The sequence below is a fragment of the Ranitomeya variabilis genome, chromosome 5 (assembly GCF_051348905.1).
Source record: "Ranitomeya variabilis isolate aRanVar5 chromosome 5, aRanVar5.hap1, whole genome shotgun sequence".
NCBI lineage: Eukaryota > Metazoa > Chordata > Amphibia > Anura > Dendrobatidae > Ranitomeya > Ranitomeya variabilis.
Window position 1 is genome coordinate 42,799,290 of NC_135236.1, and position 21,387 is coordinate 42,820,676.

The window sequence follows — 21,387 nt, forward strand, 5'->3', positions numbered from 1 at the left end:
GACTTGCTGTGTTAAGATTTCTGCTTGGAATTCCGCAGTAGAATATTAACGATACTTTCTCTCTTTTGTTTTTTTCCCTCCTTTCTGTCCATGTTGACATTTACATGCAATCTCACATTCATCACACAGGGCATACTGCTTGTCCGTTTCAATGCTCCTGAGTTTTCCTCTCGTTTGTCCTCTATACCACTGCCTGCCGGGCCATCTCGTTCATCTCCACCTACCCTCTTGTCTCCTGATGAGGTCCATGCAGTTTTCCTGGAGCGTGGTGGCCTACTGAAAGACCTACTTCCCAACCAGACTCTAATCCAGGACTGGCAACCATTTCAGGCGCTTCCTGGGAATTATGACCTGCTACGTCGCAAGTCACTTCGTTGGATGACTGATGATAGAGTTCGACCTCGGGTGGCTTCTCTTTGCACCCCACCATTCCCAGTTCCGGCAGGGCCGCTCTGCTTCTACCTCAACATTGATGTATTTGGTTCTGGTTTGAGATGGGCCCAGGAGCAGTTATTATCTCATCTAGCTGCTCATGTTCCCTTGCTTCCAGGAGATGTAAAATGTCAGCTTTTCCTGCCCCCTAATATGTGGAGGCCCATGGCTGATTTTTGCACCTCCGTGCTGGGCTTTCAGCTGGAGAAAGGTTACACAGAGCAATACCTTCTAGAAGCAGATATATAGAGGGACTTAGAGGCCCCTAAAAGTCCCACCTTATATAAAATGGGGTGGGAAGCAAACCCAATCTACATTATAGTAGCCACTTCCTATAGCTGAGCCCACCCTTTAGATGTAAAACTCACATAGACCCTTACTCACCACTACACATATGTTTCCTATTATATGTGAAAACTAAATCCTATATTACCTATACTTTACTCAATATATGTATATATATATATATATATATATATATATATATATATATATGTTGGGCAAGAGGGATCATAGGATATTGACCATTATTATATATTGTCCTAACTGGCTCCTCGTGGGTGAGGCTTTAAAGCGTGGGTGTGGCTAAGTGTTGATTGCGTAGAACTTGGGCAGTTCATCCCCAATGTATTGTCGATCTATATGTATATATAAACATATATATAAGCATATATATGTATATATATTTAGAGAGACCTTTCCTTTTTGTACTGTTCTGCTAACATTGCACTATACTTATGAGTGTACGTGTGTGTATATATATATTTAATGATATATATACACAATATATATTTATACAGGGGGCTAGGGGGGAGTGTAAGGTATAATAAGGGGAGGGGTAGGGATTTTATACTCTGCACTGAGTTTTTTGAGTGTGTGTGATAAAATATTTCTATATTTATTGCACTTTTTTCAGACGGAGGGTGAGGCCGATGCCATGGACTGTGTATATATACATACACATACACGGCTTATATAGTGTAAGCTGTTTAGATGTGATAAATGAGAGATAGTTAGACTTATGCAATAATTTGCACTGCACATGTTGACGTTAAAGTGGACCTGACTTCCTCACATACCGGTTGGTTGCCATTTTGTGGACCAAAATGGCTTCCGATATATTAGTAGAGGCGAAGAGATATATTTTAACGCAACTGCCGACAGCTCTGGGGGGGTTAATTTGGAGTGTCTACTAACCCTAGGTTTGGGGATAGGCTGTCGGCAGGGGGTATATTATATTGATGGGTAGTATTAGTATAATATATGATTATAGAGTTTATGGCGTACTAACACGCAGTGGCCAGGGATGGCGCTCTCTAGCCTCTCAATGACGATACCAGCACTTATTACTCTTTATACTGTAGGTTAGGACCACAGTTTTCAGTTTGGAGGGTCCCTGAAGTTGACATCATCATGAGCGGTCACCTTCTTGGGACCACAGCTGCTTTCTAAGCACTTTTTTGCTGCAGGGGTAGGTAAGCAGAGAAACAATGGGTGCCCAGTGGTGGCGTAGCGGGACCAGGCCGGTATTGCTTTATCGTCCTGAGTACTCCCTTAAATCAAATTTTTGTCCTATTAGTGCCCTAATAAAAATTAATAATACCCACCTTAGAAGGGTTGTCCACTGCTAGGACAACCCTTTCTTGATCAAAATGTTTGGCCCCATTAAATAATAAAGCTTATACTCACCTTCTGTGCCTGGGCCGTTCCCGCGGTGTTGGCATTCTATCTCCCAGGGCTCCCGCGCGGTTGTTGTGACCCCGGTGGCCAATCAGCGCTGGCGTCACTGTCTCCGCCTTCGGACAAATTGAAGAGGAAGTCCGGGCTGAAGCTGATCTCTCACTTCCTCTTCCTGCTCAATTCCACAGGGGGCGGAGACAGTGACACCAACACTGATTGGGCGCCTGCGTCACGTGTCACAACAAGCGCATGGGAGCCCCGGGGGATGGAGTGCCGACACCGTGGGAACGGCACCACCGTATATTATTTTATGGGGAGCAAGCGAGGGTTATGTAAAGAAGTTGTCCAAGTTGACCAAATTCTTATTTCCTACTTTGTGTCACCTCTGCCCCCCAAAAATTAAGTTTATACTCTCCTTATCCGAACAACCGAGTCCACTTCTCCCCCGAAAGCGGTGCACTGCAGGGACGTCATTACGACGCCTGCGCGATAAGGGGGAGGAGCAGAGAGTTTTTCGAGTGCGCGACAAAATATTTCTAATGTTATTGGAATTTTTTTCTACAGTCGCTTTATTTTTGGGGGCGTTGAGGGACAATTTTGCACCTTTGACAATTTTATGCCCAAGACAACCTCTCCTTTACCCGCCTCTGCCCCCACGCTACGCCATGGGTGCCCACTATCAGTAGTCGAATTCTCCCTGACAGTTACATACCGTCACCTCTAGATGTCAGTACAGTTTAATCCACATGGTAGAAACCACTGAACCTTCCCCAATCCCCGATCGATGACTTTTCTCTCTGATGCAGCTACGTGACGCATTATACTTTACGTGCGCTTGAATGTTGTGTTGCTTTGTACGATAATACGATTGTACGATAATACTGATTTACTTGACGTGCTACTAATATTTTGCTTTGGATCCTTAAGCAGCTATTGCTCTCTGTTATCTCCAGACAGTTTTTTCTTCCAGTCTTCCCACAGAATGGATAGGCTACTGTCCGCGGGAAAATACTCCCATCATCAGCAGCTTTTTCTCATGCCCGCCCATTTCCTCCTCTCATTCGCGTGGACAGACCTTAAAGGATTTTTCCACCTTAAATTAATGGCACCTTTAACTCTATGAAAATGGTAAAAAAAATATAGAAAAAAATTAGCATTATATGCAAATTAGCACTTTTTTTTAAGGGACCAGATATGACATAAGCACAGGCCATGTGACATAGAGGTGCCCACCAAAGATTTCCTATTGACTTAGTGGAGTTTATACATTTAAAGGGGAACTCCACCCAAAATTGAAAACCTCCAGGCTCTTACAAATGCACTTAGTTATGTCAAGTTTACTTGGCTAGACATTTTAATTTTGGTATTCATCAACACACCTCTTACATGTAAGGAAAAATGAATACTAATTATGTAAGTTAGGAAAAAAAGTAGTTATAATGGAATAAAATATGGTTATGCTGTATAAAATAGGCAGTGCCCTATTGATAGGTGAAGGAAACCACAGTCTTTTAATAGCCAAAGTAATTGGCTATAAAAAAAATAAAAATAAAAAATTGTGGCGCTATTGCATAGGGGCCTATGGAATATTGATGCAAATCATGTAGTGGTGAAAAATGGTACTGCAAGCTGAGTACAAAAACAGAAATGTAAATTGCAATAACTATTGAACGAAGCATTAGTAAGAAATAAAGGAAGACTCATTTTCATCAGCAGGGGGGTATAAAAAGGCAAAAATCATGTCTGTATTAAATAATGATTGTATATTTTGCATTTAGTATAAAGTCTGTTGTAGTGTATTTTCCATATTTCTAAGCTGGCACAATTATAATATTCTGTGTAATCGGTAAAATGATTTGTGTCTATTCATCTGCACCGCAATGTCTGTAAACTGCTGTAAGATTTAACCCCAAGTTCTGCAGTAATATAAAACAACAAATCCGGCTCCACATAATATCTGAATCTGTCCATCTCCTGTGTGTGACCCGACTGACCACATAAACCGCCCCCGCCAAACCGGCACCACTCTAATGGTTCTATCTATATCCATAATATCTATGGTCTGCGAGGCATCATGTGATCAATGATCTGTACAGGTACGTATTACTGACTCTAGGGGGCAGTATTATAGTAGTTATATTCTTGTACATAGGGGACAGTATTATAGTAGTTATATTCTTGTACATAGGGGCAGTATTATAGTAGTTATATTCTTGTACATAGGAGCAGTATTATAGTAGTTATATTCTTGTACATAGGGGCAGTATTATAGTAGTTATATTCTGGTACATAGGAGCAGTATTATAGTAGTTATATTCTTGTACATAGGGGGCAGTATTATAGTAGTTATATTCTTGTACATAGGGGCAGTATTATAGTAGTTATATTCTTGTACATAGGGGCAGTATTATAGTAGTTATATTCTTGTACATAGGAGCAGTATTATAGTAGTTATATTCTTGTACATAGGGGCAGTATTATAGTAGTTATATTCTTGTACATAGGGGCAGTATTATAGTAGTTATATTCTTGTACATAGGGGCAGTATTATAGTAGTTATATTCTTGTACATAGGGAGCAGTATTATAGTAGTTATATTCTTGTACATAGGGGCAGTATTATAGTAGTTATATTCTTGTGCATAGAGGCAGTATTATAGTAGTTATATTCTTGTACATAGAGGGCAGTATTATAGTAGTTATATTCTTGTATATAGGGGGCAGTATTATAGTAGTTATATTCTTGTACATAGGAGCAGTATTATAGTAGTTATATTCTTGTACATAGGGGCAGTATTATAGTAGTTATATTCTTGTACATAGGGGACAGTATTATAGCAGTTATATTCTTGTACATAGGGGGCAGTATTATAGTAGTTATATTCTTGTACATAGGGGCGGTATTATAGTAGTTATATTCTTGTACATAGGAGCAGTATTATAGTAGTTATATTCTTGTACATAGGAGCAGTATTATAGTAGTTATATTCTTGTACATAGGAGCAGTATTATAGTAGTTATATTCTTGTACATAGGAACAGTATTATAGTAGTTATATTCTTGTACATTGGAGCAGTATTATAGTAGTTATATTCTTGTACATAGGAGCAGTATTATAGTAGTTATATTCTTGTACATAGGAGCAGTATTATAGTAGTTATATTCTTGTACATAGGAGCAGTATTATAGTAGTTATATTCTTGTACATAGGGGCAGTATTATAGTAGTTATATTCTTGTACATAGGGGCAGTATTATAGTAGTTATATTCTTGTACATAGGGGGCAGTATTATAGTAGTTATATTCTTGCACATAGGGGCAGTATTATAGTAGCTATATTCTTATACATAGGAGCGGTATTATAGTAGTTATATTCTTGTACATAGGGGCAGTATTATAGTAGTTATATTCTTGTACATAGAGGCAGTATTATAGTAGTTATATTCTTGTACTTAGGGGGCAGTATTATAGTAGTTCATAGAGAAGTTGCTGTAGTCAAGCAAACAGTTAGGATTTCCAGATTGCATGCTTTTTTTTACCAATTCATTTTTAGGTTTAGTGGTAAGTTTAGTTTAAGGTTTAGTTAGCTGTAACGAGTCCTGTTGTCAGACTATCACCCTACTGTGTATTGATATGCACATGCTCTCCCTTGCTCTCTCTCCCTGCTCTTCTACTTTCTCCATGTTTTTCTTCGATGTATTTTTTCCTTAGCTATTTTCTTATATCTTGGATGTCTACTTGGTCCAGTAGAGAAAGACTTCAACCCTAAAGGAGAGATACCTGAATGACCGAACTGGTCTTTGCTTCCATTCTTTTCCATGTAAGTTACTGCCTTAAAAAAACAGATGGTGTACTATTGTAACATATGCCATCCTTCATTACAGAACAATTATATTAGTTGCTACAAGAGACACCTGAAAGAAAGAATCTCCAAGAAATGATGAAAAATAACAGGAAGAAAAGACGAAAAATGTATGCAACAACAGTCAACGATTGTTTGCCAGTGGTGATATTTGATGATGGTGATTATCATACATGATGATGATACATTGATTATGTCAAGGTACTCCAAGGACTGCAGTCTGGAGATTTTTAGATTGTCAAGTATGGGACACCATAGATTATGTCAGGGTACTCCAAGGACTGCAGTCTGGGGACTTTTAGATTAGGTGACACTTCAGTCCATATTTTTCTCCCTACCCAACCATGACATATAAAATGTTCCACTCTGATATTTTAAGTTGCCCCTCACAATAAGCCCACAATGTAGTGACAGCCAAGCAATGTCGAAATAATTAGCAGGAAATCGTTTCATATTGAGAAACCTGAGATTGTCTTTTAGGGTCGCGGTGACACAATATCTTGGGGCCAGTGGAGAGTAGAAAAAGGTCCTACAAATATGAGAATACAGGTCTTTTCTCGTTTCACTCTCTATGTGAAAGCAACCTTTCAAGACATTGACATCTGACATTATGACATTTGTTTCTTGCCTCAGTTGCACTGTCTTGACACAATTTTAAAAACATATATACAATGTCACACTGGCTCTTAAACTGAATAAAATACTGTTAAAAAGCCGCTGGCATCCTGGAAGGTGGCGTGTGCAGCCCTGCCCAAGGAGCAATCAACACAAAATAAATTAAGGTGCCTCGCTAGATAGCAGATTAGGACTGGTGCCGCAAGATCTACCTCCGTGCAATGTGGCTGGTATATACAAAAGGCACTTACTGGTGCGTGCCTGAAGTTGTCACTCCTTTTCCAATCGTTCAATCCATGCCGATGAGGTGAGTCTTCTGCATAGAGTCCAAAATGAGGGAGTGTCCTCCTGTTAGCTAAAAAATTCCCCCTCGCGCTCATAGCTATGTTGTCCAGCGGTAAGCCTCGGCCGATGGCGCCGCCGTGTCCCTCATTTTAGACTGTTTTGTTTACGCACCAGTAAGTGGCTTTTGTATATACCAGTCACATTGCACATTGCATAGTCCTAATCTGCTATCTAGCGCGGCACTTTATTTTGTGTGAATTTTAAAAACGTTCAGCAAAAAACAATGCATTGTGTGAACGCAGCCTATAGAGGTAGCTGACTTCTGCATCAGGAGGTGAGTAGTGCTGGTAATGTCATGTTTGCACATGCCTACAATAACACATGAACTATAGGCATGTCTTATTTGCATGTATAGAAATGACGTCATTAGTAGAGATGAGCGAACCTTTCAAGGTTAGCTTAGGTTCGATTCGTCGAATGTTTAGATGTTTGCCAAACGTACATGAACCCCATTAAATTCAATGGTGGGCCAAACCAAACATATACACAACACCTCAAGGGGTGACAAAAAGCTTCCCAAATAGCTAAAATTAGGGGCAGACACCATGAAAAATGGCATCAATTGACCCACAGTGGCACAGCAGCAGTCAGCAATGGGCCATACAGGGGTATCAGGGTCTGGGCCAGAATTTACGGCTTTGAAGTTTCAATGAGGACCTGGTGGCTAAGGGAAAGGCGTAAGAGTTCATAGCTGGGAGCCTTGATACCTCATGCAACACCTCCAATTTTTTACACAAACATCAGTTTCATTCATTACTATTGGTAGAAAAATGTAAGGAAAGTAACACAGGTAGTTGGCTGAAAGTAAGGGCAGGCCTGCCTGCTAGGAGACCTACTTACACAGGCAATCAACAGATGGAGACCCAACTCGGAGTCTCCACATTTCAAAAAATTATTGTCACACTCCACTAAAGTGGCATCAATTTCCCCAGAGTAATAACAGTATAATAGGCCTCTGACACACCTTCTACTACAGGCAACCCACCAGATGTAGACCCAACTTGGAATCTCCACATTTCAAAAAATTGTTTGTAACATCAGCAGCAGTAACAAAATCAAGCAGAGAAGTCACCACAAAGGTGACAGACTGCAAAAAGGAGAGAGCAATGCATCATACTAAAAACTATACAATCGCCCGGTCTGGGCTGCAGAAGTCATTGGAGATCTATGACTTGTTCATTTTAATGAAAGTTAGGCGGCCTACAGTTTCAGGGGAAATCTGGATGCGCTAATCTGTCAGACCTGCTGAAGACAGGTTCTGATTGAACGCTGGCTGCCAGGCATGACAAAACCTCCAAGGTGTGAGAGGCAAGCTTAGGCCACTATTTCATTCGTGAAGACTAAAATGCAAAAGGGTCCAAACTCCTCCCCCCACTGATGGCATTGATGATGAGCTCCAGACACCCCTGCACCATCCTCTCCTTGTTCACAACGAGTCAAACTTGTACTCTGTTCTGCTGGTGCACTGGCTGGTTTAAAAAATGTGTGAAACGACTCACAGAAATTGCTTATGCCATTTACACTACTGCTGCTAATGTTTTTGCGATGATACCTTGACGTTCCTGGGGTTGGACATCTAGAACTGGGATGCACACTGTGTGCCTCACTGCTGTCTTGGGGAAAATCACTCTTAAGATTGTCTGCGAACATGTTTTGATACTCCAGCATGCAGACGTCCTTTTCCAGGGAGGGAAGCATCTGGCTAAATTCACTCTTGTACCGTGGATCTAACAGAGTGGCAACCCAGTAGTCAGCACTATTTCTAATCCTAATAATATAGGCACCCACCATATTGAATACAGTGCTGCAAGAAGGCGCTCATGTGTCGGGTGTTTCCATGAGATCCAAGTCCATGTTGTGTTGGTGGAGGGGTAACACTCAAGGTTGCTTCCTCTGTTCCCTCCTGCCAACCATGGACAACAGAGAGGAGATCATTATCCTCTTCATCTCCTGCGCATCCATCACCACGTCCTCCTCCATTTGTCCCTCAGCTTCTGCACCTTCACTAACAGTTTTTCTGGTACCATGAGCCCCCCTCGTTTGCTGTAAGCCACCCTCCCATGGCACCTGCCTGTGCGACGACTGTCTGGAAATTTGACATATTGTAATCCCTTCTGCATCCTCCTCTGCTTCCACCTCTTCCTCTGGGACCACCACCTCCTCATGCAGAATATTCAAAGTGTGCTTCAGCATGTAGATGACCGGAATAATGATGCCGCTGATGGCATCTTCAGAGCTAACCATCTTGGTAGATATTTCAAAACTGTGCAGAAGGGTGCAGAGGTCCTTCATCTGTGCCCACTCCACAAGCGTGATTTGCACCATGTCTGTACTGCGTTGGCCTAGGCTATGCAAAATGACATACTGCACCAGGGTTCATCGCTGCTGCCACAGCTGCTGCAACATGCGCAGAGTGGAATTCCACCATGTCGGAACATCTCAAATCAAATGGTTAACCGGTAGGCCAAAGGACCTCTGTAGGTCGATGACCTGTGTGGTGTGGTGTGATTGTTGGAAGTGAGCACACACAGGGACTGTTCTTTCTGCAGCAGCGCATCTAGGCTGGAATAGTGGTGGAGAAGTTGCTGTACCATCAGTTTGAGGTTGTGAGCCATGAAAGGCATGTGTGTGTGGTTGCCCTGATGTAGGACATCCACCAGGTTCACACCATTATCACACATGGCCTTCCCTGGCTCCAGGTTCAGTGGAGACAGCCTTTGCTTTAACTCAGTCTGGATAGCTGTCCATAACTCTTGAGCTGTGTGACTACGATCTCCAAGCACATTAATTTTAACACTTGCATGTGATTGCAGTGAGCCCTGGCTGCGCAGTACAGAGGTGGGTGAGTCTCAGCACTGCTGGAATGTGTACCTGATTAAGGGAGAGGTTGAGGGCACAAGAGGAGGCCCTACAGAAGGTGGAGAAACCAGAAGCAGTGGAGGAACTGTTAGATAGACAGGTTTGTCCAACAAGCCTTGGGAATTCAAAGACTTGTAAAGCAGCCCCTTTACCGCATGTGCCCACAGCCACCAGAGTCACCCAATGTCCAGTCAGTGAGATGTAATGCCTCTGCCCATGTTTGCTCCTCCAGGTGTCAGTGATGAAATGCACCCTGGCAGACACAGATTTGGGGTGAATTATACTACTATGGGGGTGCATTACACTGCTATAGGGATGCATTAAACTGCTACATATGACTATGAGGGTGCATTATACTACTATGGGGGTGCATTATACTACTGTGGGGTGCATTATACTTCTATATATGACTATGGGGTTGCATTATACTACTATGGGGGTGCATTATACTACTATCAGGTGCATTATACTTCTATATATGACTATGGGGTGCATTATACTACCATGGAGGGTGCATTATACTTCTATATATGACTATGGGGTTGCATTATACTACTATCAGGTGCATTATACTTCTATATATGACTATGGGGTGCATTATACTACCATGGAGGGTACATTATACTTCTATATATGACTATGGGGTGCATTATACTCCTTTGGATGACTATGTGGTGGATTATACTAATACAGCTCTGGCAAAAATTAAGAGAACACCACATCAAAACCCTGTCATGGGCAGCCCAATCTCCAGACCTGAACCCCATTGAAAAGCTCTGGAATGTAATCAAGAGGATGATGGATAGTCACAAGCCATCAAACAAAGAAGAACTGCTTAAATTATTGTGCCAGAAGCAGTGTGAAAGACTGGTGGAAAGCATGCCAAGACACAAGAAAGCTGGTGTTAGGGCTGGCGGAACGCACCAAGTAAATATAGAGATGTTATTTGGTGCGTTCGCAGCCCGGGGTCCACCGTGCAGGAAAAGAACCTGCTGCTGGCAAACGGCAGCACTATATGGCGGTAGAAGTGATCTCTGTTGCTTCACAGAGTCGCTACAAAGAAAGAGCTGTGTCCTGTTAAACTCCACAGGAATAGTAACTGCTGAGCAGATAGCAGCTTGTGGTCACGCAGTCAAGGAGGCAAACATACAATCTCCTCACCGGAGGAGCCAGTATTCTAGGTGGCTTATTTCAGCCGGGGCCCTGAAACCATACACACAATCTCCTCACCGGAGGAGCCGGTATTCTAGGGGCTTATTTCAGCCGGGTCCCTGAATCCACACAAGCGTGACCACATTGGCGCAAAACACTTAACTTGCATTGATACTAGGGCATGGCCGTGCAGCCATGCGAACCTTATATAGCTGCAGCAAGTACAAGACCTTCCTAGAAGGACCAATGAGAGGCTGCCACAGAGCCTGAGCACCTACAGGACCTTCCTGGAGAACCAATGGGCTTTGCTGCAGTATCCAAGCATGTGACCCTCGATCTCCAATGAGAGATCTTACCCTGGGCATGCTCATAAGGAGAAAAGCAGGACTTAGTCCCAAAAGCGTCTGCTCGCCGCTGCCCAGCACTGGCTTCAATGGCAGAAGCTGGAAAAGCAGCTGTAACTCTCTGTACAGAGTCAGTCTGAGCAAGACGCTGGGACCAACGTCTCCGCCGAGCAGGGTACACTGCGGCAGGAGAAGAGTGGGAGACCGCAGTGGAAATGGCCCGAGATTCTCCCTGCGCAGAGGTGGGAACTTGACCCCTAACAGCTGGGATTAAAAATCATGGTTATTCCACAAAATATTGATTTCTGAGCTCTTCCTGAGTTAAAACATTAGTATTGTTGTTTCTAAATGATTCTGAACTTGGTTTATTTGCATTATTTGAGGTCTGAAAACAGTTTTTTTCTTTAATTTAGACCAATATCTTTGTCAGAAAAAATGCAAAAATTATTGCTTGGAACTTCTTTATATAAAATAAAAGAACAATTTACATTTTACTCAAAAATATACCTCTAAAGAGAAAAATCAGACAAACTGAAAGGTTTGCGGTGGCCTCTTAATTTTTGCCAGAGCTGTATAAATGACTACCTGTATTACCTGTACACTGACATTATATACAGAACAAAGCTCCAGTGTATAATGTCACCGGTGATCACTGTATTACCTGTACACTGACACTATATACAGAGCTACTGTGTATACACTGTGTGCAGAATTATTAGGCAAGTTGTACTTTGATCACATGATACTTGTTATACATGTTGTCTTACTCCAAGCTGTTCAGTCTTGAGAGCCAACTACAAATTAAGTAAATCAGGTGATTTGCATCTCTGTAATGAGGAGGGGTGTTGTCTAATGACATCAACACCCTATATAAGGTGTGCTTAATTATTAGGCAACTTCCTTTCCTTTGGCAAAATGGGTCAGAAGAGAGATTTGACGGCTCTGAAAAGTCCACAATTGTGAGATGTCTTGCAGAGGGATGCAGCAGTCTTGAAATTGCCAAACTTTTGAAGCGTGATCACCGAACAATCAAGCGTTTCATGGTAAATATCCAACAGGGTCGCAAGAAGCGTGTTGGGCAAAAAAGGCGCAAAATTACTGCCCATGAATTGAGGAAAATCAAGCGTGAAGCTGCCAAGATGCCATTTGCCACCAGTTTTGCCGTATTTCAGAGCTACAACGTTACTGGAGTAACAAAAAGCACAAGGTGTGTGATACTCAGGGACATGGCCAAGGTAAGGAAGGCTGAAAAACGACCACCTGTGAACAAGAAACATAAGATAAAACGTCAAGAGTGGGGCAAGAAATATCTTAAGACTGACTTTTCAAAGGTTTTATGGACTGATGAAATGAGAGTGACTCTTGATGGGCCAGATGGATGGGCCAGAGGCTGGATCAGTAAAGGGCAGAGAGTTCCACTCCGACTCAGACGCCAGCAAGGTGGAGGTGGGGTACTGGTATGGGCTGGCATCATCATAGATGAACTTGTGGGACCTTTTCGCCTGTAACTGTATAATACTATGGGGGAGCATCATACTGTGAGGGTATAATACTGTGTAGGGGCTGTGAGAGTATAATACTATGGGGGAGCATCATACTGTGAGGGTATAATACTGTGTAGGGGCTGTGAGAGTATAATACTATGGGGGAGCATCATACTGTGAGGGTATAATACTGTGTAGGGGCTGTGAGAGTATAATACTATGGGGGAGCATCATACTGTGTGAGGGTCTGTGAGGACATTATTTTGTGTGTTTGGGGCTGTAACTGTATAACACTGGGGGAGCATCATACTGTGAGGGTATAATACTATGTGGGGGGCTGTGAGGGCATCATATGGTGTGTGTGGGCCTGTAACTGTATAATACTGTGGGGGAGCACCATACTGTGAGGGTATAATACTCTATAGGGGGCTATGGCAGCATCATAATGTGTTGGATGGTTGTGGGGGCACATACTGTGTTCAGAGGCTGTGGGAGCATCATAATATGTTCGATGCTGAAGGGGCTGTCATACTGAGATAAGGGGGGAGCTGCAGACTGTGTGGGCATCATACTGTGTTGGGTGGCTCGAGGGGTTGTGGATGCATTATACTGTGTGGGGAGAATCATAATGGGCGGGGGTTTGTGGAGGCATTATCCTGTGTGGGGACTGTGGAGAGTTATACTATGTGTAGGGCTGGAGATGCGTCATATTGAGCCTCGAGGGGTGCTATGGAGGCATCATACTATGTAAAGGGGACTGTGGGGGCATCATACTGTGTGTGGGCAGCACTGTGGGAGCCAAAGTACTGGTACCAAGTATGGGAACTCTAATGAACTATATGGGTGCACGTAAAGGACTAGGCAATGTTAGGGAAGCGTCTAAGTGTAAAACAAAGATTGCTGCAGTACGTGTCCCTCTTTCCTAAAGTTCAAAGTTGGGGAATGTGCTCAGAATATTCATTTTATAATCTAGGGACACATTGTCTCAACTTTACATCCATCCAATGACTTTCTATTGAAGAAACGAGAATTGACAATGTATCTTGCAAAAATCAGGCTACGGAATCAAGCCTTGTGCAAGAAGAAGCTACCCCGGGTGTCACACTGAAAATGTAAGCCTTGCTTAACTCAGGACCTTTTCTGACCTCCCATTCTACATCCATAGGTATTAGTATGGAGTCCACCATCTGTACAGGGGGCACAATGCACTTAGGGTAACGTCCTCCTGGAATCACCAAACCCAGCCTCCTCCATCAGATAGAGAGGTGCGATCCGTCACTGCACAGAACACGTCTCCACTATCGGCTACTGTACATTTTGGCCAGATTTTACTGTATTTACCCTAAATATAACTGATATCCCAATACAAGACTAATAAAATAAAAAGGGCAAAATAAAATATTGAAAAAATCTACTAAAATAGAAAAATAGCAATGGAGAGATTTGTAAAACAAATGTAGACACAAAAATGTCAAAGCAGCATATACAATATGCAAACGGAAAACTCAAAAATATTGATGGTGGGGTGCTGCCATCTACTGACAGACTGGGGGATTTAGAAATAAATAGAGCTGGTACAACCTGGGCATCTTCTGTATATAATTATATATGTACACCTGGTATAACCTGGTCATCTCCTGTATATAGTTATATATGTACAGCTGGTATAACCTGGTCATCTCCTGTATATAATTATATACAGTATGTACAGCTGGTATAACCTGGTCATCTCCTGTATATAATTATATATGTACAGCTGGTATAACCTGGTCATCTCCTGTATATAATTATATACAGTATGTACAGCTGGTATAACCTGGGCATCTTCTGTATATAATTATATATGTACAGCTGGTATAACCTGGGCATCCCCTGTATATAATTATATATGTACAGCTGGTATAACCTGGGCATCTTCTGTATATAATTATATATGTACAGCTGGTATAACCTTGGCATACTCATATACTGTAGAGGTTTGTATGCACTCAGCTGCTCTTGAGGTAGGCACAGGATGCGGTTTTCATGCAATAGTCCACGAATGTTTGTTTAACTTCATAAATTGTTCCGGTGGCAAAACAAAATAGAGCCGTTTCTGGCACAAAGTGAAAACAAACTGAAAAATAGTCCATGTGGTATTGCCGGTCCTCCCGCTCAGGTCAGTGCGTTTAGCAACACACACTGAAGGTAAACACGAACTACAGGTAAAAAGTCCATATGGCCCTGCGGGTCCACCTGCTCAGGTCAGTGTCTTTACCAACACACACTGGAGGTCTCCACACCTCCAGCCACAGATCCTGTATGAGATACTTCGTCTCCATTTTATCTTCCAAACCACACCCATGGGGTTGGGATATGTGAGCAGTCATTCCCACCCATCTCTTATGGCCGCTCGTAAAACCCAGCCCTGGAATGGCCCAAATAACTCTCTCAGCCCTATAGGTGCTGGAGCTTACTTCCGAGCTCACATCACCGCAGTTAACAGCCGCAATGACACGTATCTCCCCTCAAGGACTTGTCCAGCAGCCATCTTACATACCCTCCCCCTCTGCCCAATGCCGAGGTGCTTGGCACTTTCTGCCAATAAACAGTGACTCTCGACAGAACACCAGCATTGCCATGCAGTTTCTCTGACCTATGCTCCACATGGAAGTTAAAATCCTGAAGTGCTAGGAACCACCTGGTTACTCAGGCATTGTTCCCTTTTTTCTCTCTCATCCACTTCAGTGGGGGGGCATGGTCTGACACCAGTCTGAACTTCCTGCCCAAGAGGTAGTACCTTAGAGAGTCCAACTTGTTGGCTGAACATTCCTTCTCCGATATGGAATAGTTTTTCTCCCAGGATGACAACTTCCGGCTAAGATACGTGATGGGGTGCTCTTCCCCGTTCACCTCTTTAGATAATAGTGCACATCCCAACAACCAATGCATCCATCTGGACCACAAATTCCTTGGAGAAATCGGATGCCACCAGCACCGACTGTTTGCACAGGGCCAGCTTCAGTTCCTGGAAGTTTGTCTCAGCTTCTGGAGACCACTTAGCCATAGCCGACTTTGACCCTTTAAGGAGGTCTGTTTGAGAGGCAGCTACCATGGCGAAGTTTGGGATAAACTGGCGGTAATAGCCCACAATGCCCCGGAACGCCCTGACCTGCTTCTTTGAGAGGGGTTGTGGCCATCCCTGGATTGCCTGAACTTTATTTATCTGGGGCTTTATGCTCTAAGCGCAAAAAAAAGGTTGATAAATCTGTCACCATTGGTACTTTACAGCCTAAGTTCATTTTGTCTGTTACCCTGATTTGTGCCCTGTCATCTTACCCAGTTAATGCTTTTGTAGATTCAGGTGCTGCCCTGAGTCTTATGGATTGGTCATTTGCCAGGCGCTGTGGTTTTGATTTGGAGCCTTTAAAATTCCCTATTCCACTAAGGGGAATTGATTCTACACCATTGGCTACGAATAGACCTCAGTACTGGACACAAGTGACCATGTGCATGACTCCTGTTCATCAGGAGGTGATTCGCTTTCTTGTATTGCATAATTTGATGTTGTCGTGTTGGGTCTACTATGGTTGCAGACTCATAATCCAGTCCTGGATTGGAAAGCTATGTCTGTGTCAAGTTGGGGTTGTCAGGGAATTCATCGTGACGCTCCTGTGGTGTCAATTGCTTCGTCCACTCCTTCTGAAGTCTCTACGTTTTTGTCAGACTACCAGGATGTATTTGATGAGCCCAAACTCAATTCTCTACCTCCTCATAGGGACTGTGATTGTGCTATAGAATTGATTCCTGGTAGTAAGTTTCCTAAGGGACGACTTTTCAATTTATCAGTGCCAGAGCATGCTGCCATGCGGAGTTATATAAAGGAGTCTTTGGAGAAGGGACATATTCGCCCGTCCTCATCCCCTCTTGGTGCAGGATTCTTTTTTGTGGCTAAGAAGGATGGTTCCCTGAGACCTTGTATTGATTATCGCCTTTTGAATAAAATCACGGTCAAATTTCAGTATCCTTTGCCATTGTTAACTGATTTGTTTGCTCGCATTAGGGGGTCTAGTTGGTTCACCAAGATAGATCTTCGTGGAGCGTATAACCTTGTGCGTATAAAACAGGGTGATGAATGGAAAACTGCATTTAATACGCCTGAAGGCCATTTTGAGTACTTGGTGATGTGTTGTGATCCGCTTTTTGGGCTCCCCTGGTGGTGGCTGGTGGTACTGGAGGCTTGTGTGTGCTTTTCTCCCTCAGCTCACCTGTTTCCATCAGTTTTGGGAGTTCCCTATTTAGCCTTGCTCTCCAGTCACTTCCTTGCCGGTCATCATTGTAACCTGAGTCATTCAGTTGCATGTTCCTGCTACTAGTCTGCTGATCAGCTAAGTGGACTCTTGTCCTTTTTGTTTTGTATTTTTTGTCCAGTTTACAGTTTTGTCATTCCCTGTTACTGGAAGCTCTTGTGGACTGAAATTGCCACTCCTGTGTCATGAGTTGACACAGGAGTCTTAAAGTAATTTCAGGATGGGTTTTTGAAAGGGTTTTTCAGCTGACCGTGAAGTCCTCTTTAGTATCCTTCCTCTATCTAGTAAGTGGACCTCGCTTTGCTAAATCTACCTTCATACTGTGTATGTCTTTTCCTCTGAACTCACCGTTAATATATGTGGGGGCTACTATCATCTTTGGGGAATTTCACTAGAGGTAAGCCAGGTCTGTTCCTTCCTCTTCCAGGCGTAGTTAGTTTTCCGGCTGGCGCGTGGCATTTAGGCAGCCGTAGGAATGCTCCCTGGCTACTGTTAGTTGTGTGGTAGATTTAGGTCACGGTCAGCTTGAGTTTCCATCACCCGAGAGCTAGTCTGTTATTTTGTGCTTCTGATGTTCCCATGCCATTGGGGAATCATGACAGTGATGCCTTTTGGACTTTCTAATGCTCCTTCAGTCTTTCAGTCCTTTATGCACGACATCTTCCGTGAATATCTGGATAAGTTTATGATTGTGTATCTGGATGATATTCTGTTTTTTTCGGATGATTGGGAGCCTCATGTTAAGCAGGTCAGGATGGTCTTTCAGGTCCTGCGTGACAATGCTTTATTTGTGAAGGGCTCAAAATGTCTTTTTGGAGTCCAGAAGATTTCTTTTTTGGGTTTCATTTTTTCTCCTTCTACTATTGAGATGGACCCAGTCAAGGTTCAGGCTATTCATGACTGGACGCAGCCTACATCTGTTAAGAGTCTTCAGAAGTTCTTGCGTTTTGCTAATTTTTACCGTCGCTTCATAGCTAATTTTTCTGGTGTTGTTAAGCCTTTGACGGATTTGACCAAGAAAGGTTCTGATGTGACTAATTGGTCCTCTGCGGCTGTGGAGGCCTTTCGGGAGCTGAAGCGTCGGTTTTCTTCGGCTCTGGTCTTATGTCAGCCAGATGTCTCACTTCCCTTCCAGGTGGAGGTTGATGCTTCCGAGATTGGAGCGGGGGCTGTTTTGTCGCAGAGAAGCTCCGATGGCTCTGTGATGAAGCCATGTGCTTTCTTTTCAAGAAAGTTTTCGCCTGCCGAGCGGAATTATGATGTCGGTAATCGGGAGCTGTTGGCTATGAAGTGGGCATTTGAGGAGTGGCGACATTGGCTCGAGGGAGCTAAGCATCGTGTGGTGGTCTTGACTGATCACAAGAATTTGATTTATCTCGAGTCGGCCAAACGGCTGAATCCCAGACAGGCTCGTTGGTCGTTGTTTTTCTCTCGTTTTGATTTCGTGGTCTCGTACCTGCCTGGTTCGAAGAATGTGAAGGCTGATGCTCTTTCTAGGAGTTTTGTGCCTGACTCTCCTGGAGATTCAGAGCCGGCTGGTATCCTTAGAGAAGGGGTGATTTTGTCTGCCATCTCCCCAGATTTGCGACGTGTGCTGCAAGAGTTTCAGGCGGATAGACCTGACCGCTGTCCACCGGAGAGACTGTTTGTCCCGGATAGATGGACCAACAGAGTCATCTCCGAGGTTCATTCTTCGGTGTTGGCAGGCCATCCTGGAATATTTGGTACCAGAGACTTGGTGGCCAGGTCTTTTTGGTGGCCTTCCTTGTTGCGGGATGTGCGTTCCTTTGTGCAGTCTTGTGGAATTTGTGCTAGGGCTAAGCCTTGCTGTTCTCGTGCCAGTGGTTTGCTGTTACCTTTGCCTGTCCCGAAGAGGCCTTGGACGCACATTTCCATGTATTTTATTTCAGATCTCCCTGTCTCTCAGAGAATGTCTGTCATCTGGGTGGTGTGTGATCGTTTTTCTAAGATGGTCCATTTGGTGCCCTTGCCTAAGTTGCCTTCCTCCTCCGAGTTGGTTCCACTGTTTTTTCAAAATGTGGTTCGTTTGCACGGGATTCCTGAACATTGTTTCTGACAGGGGATCCCAGTGTGTGTCTAGGTTTTGGCGGACCTTTTGTGCTTAATTGGGCATTGATTTGTCTTTTTCGTCGGCCTTCCATCCTCAGACAAATGGCCAAACCGAGCGAACTAATCAGACCTTGGAGACTTATTTAAGATGTTTTGTTTCTGCTGATCAGGACGACTGGGTTACTTTTTTGCCGTTGGCCGAGTTTGCCCTTAATAATCGGGCTAGTTCTGCTACTTTGGTTTCTCCTTTTTTTTGTAATTCGGGGTTTCATCCTCGTTTTTCCTCGGGTCAGGTGGAGGCTTCTGACTGTCCTGGAGTGGATGTTGTGGTTGATAGGTTGTATCAGATTTGGAATCATGTGGTGGACAATTTGAAGCTGTCACAAGAGAAGGCTCAGCTCTTTGCCAACCGCCGTCGCTGTGTGGGTCCCCGACTTCGCGTTGGGGACTTGGTGTGGTTGTCTTCTCGCTTCGTTCCTATGAAGGTCTCCTCTCCTAAGTTCAAGCCTCGGTTTATCGGTCCTTATAAGATTCTGGAAGTCCTTGGCCCTGTGTCATTTCGTCTGGACCTCCCGGCATCATTTGCTATTCATAATGTGTTCCATCGCTCGTTGTTGCGGAGGTATGTGGTGCCTGTGGTTCCTCCGGTTGAGCCTCCTGCCCCGGTGCTGGTTGAGGGAGAATTGGAATACGTGGTGAAGATCTTGGATTCTCGTATTTCTAGACAGAGGCTCCAGTATTTGGTTAAGTGGAAGGGCTATGGTCAGGAGGATAATTCTTGGGTTGTCGCCTCTGATGTTCATGCGGCCGATTTGGTTCGTGCCTTCCATGTGGCTCATCCTGATCGCCCTGGGGGTTTTCATGAGGGTTCGGTGACCCCTCCTCAAGGGGGGGGTACTGTTGTGAACTCTGTTTTCAGGCTCCCTCTTGTGGTCACTGGTGGTATGGTGTGACTTTTGCTTTGGGCTCCCCCTGGTGGCTTTGTTTGTTATCCTGCTGGTCTCTGGCTATCAGCTGGTTCGTTATCCTCTGGGAGGTTCCAATATAGCTCTGTTTTGCTTTCACTTGTTGCCGGCTGTCGATGTAATCAGTGCTACTCAGATTCCTTCTGACTACCTTGCTCCCAGTCCATCCAGGACAAGCTAAGTTTTGTTTGCTCATTTTTTGTTCAGCAGTGTTTATCATGTTTTCTTGTCCAGCTTGCTAAAATGTGATTCCCTCGCTTGCTGGTTGCTCTAGTGGACTGAGTTTCTCCCCACACACCGTTAGTCGGTGCGTGGGTTCTTGAAATCTCAGGATGGATATTTTGTAAGGGTTTTTCATTGATCGCATAGACCCCTGCTCTATTTTCTGCTTTCTAGTACTAGTGGGCCTCTTTTGCTGAATCTGATTTCATCCCTATGTATGTGCCTTCCTCTTACTTCACCGTTAATATTTGTTGGGGGCTTCTATATCTTTGGGGATTATTTCTCTGGAGGCAAGCGAGGTCTTTCTTTCTCTTTAGGGGTAGCTAGTACCTCAGGCTGGCTCGAGACGTCTAGGAATTTTTTAGGCACGTTCACCGGCTACCTCTAGTTGTGTTGGATAGGTTCAGATTTGCGATCAGTCCAGTTACCATCTCCCTAGAGCTAGTCCTAAGTTTTATTCACTTGCTGGTCTATTTGTGATCCTCAGCCACTAAGGATCATAACAGATCCCTAGAAAACAATGGACAACTGGCACTCACTAAAGGAAGGAGCCAGACTAAATAGCCCCGTCCAAAGTGGAAGCAGCTGATGACTGTTGTGAAGGACAAACAGCAGCACTACCACTTATAACCACCGGAGGGAGCCTAAGATCAGAATCCACAACAGAATTCACAACAATTCGTACACTCCGGAAGTTCTGAGAACAGGTCTCTGTTCTGCTGCAGCCACTCCCGGCACTGCTGTTTCTGTAAGCGGGATAAGGTGTCTGCCACCTTGACATCCTCTGCACTGACATTGAACTTGGCCAACAGACAAGGCGCTTCCTCAGGTTCTCTGTCATGTCACGGTTTGATTAGGTTCACGTGGTACACCTGATAGGTCTTCCACTTCCCCAGTTGGTGGATTTTGCAGTTAACCTCCCCAACCTTCTCCACTACCTCAAAGGGACCCTGCCACTTGGCCAGGAATTTATTCTCCACCGTAGGTACCAACACAAGTACTCAATCGCCAGGTTTGAAGTGTCACACCCTTGCTAACTTATTGTAGTCCCTCGACTGTGCCTCTTGTG

At 43.9% G+C, this 21,387-nt stretch overlaps 1 protein-coding gene across 2 annotated transcripts in view; it reads left to right on the forward strand.

The window, feature by feature from the left end:
• NAT16 (N-acetyltransferase 16 (putative)) overlaps nucleotides 1–4,056 on the forward strand; it is a 78,179-nt gene extending 74,123 nt beyond the window's left edge. For both annotated transcript variants that reach the window (XM_077261735.1, XM_077261734.1), the window contains exon 4: nucleotides 130–4,056. In XM_077261735.1, coding sequence (XP_077117850.1) covers nucleotides 130–681 — 552 coding nt within the window. In that variant the 3' untranslated portion in view covers nucleotides 682–4,056. The remainder of the gene's footprint in view (nucleotides 1–129) is intronic.
• Nucleotides 4,057–21,387: the final 17,331 nt, after the last annotated feature.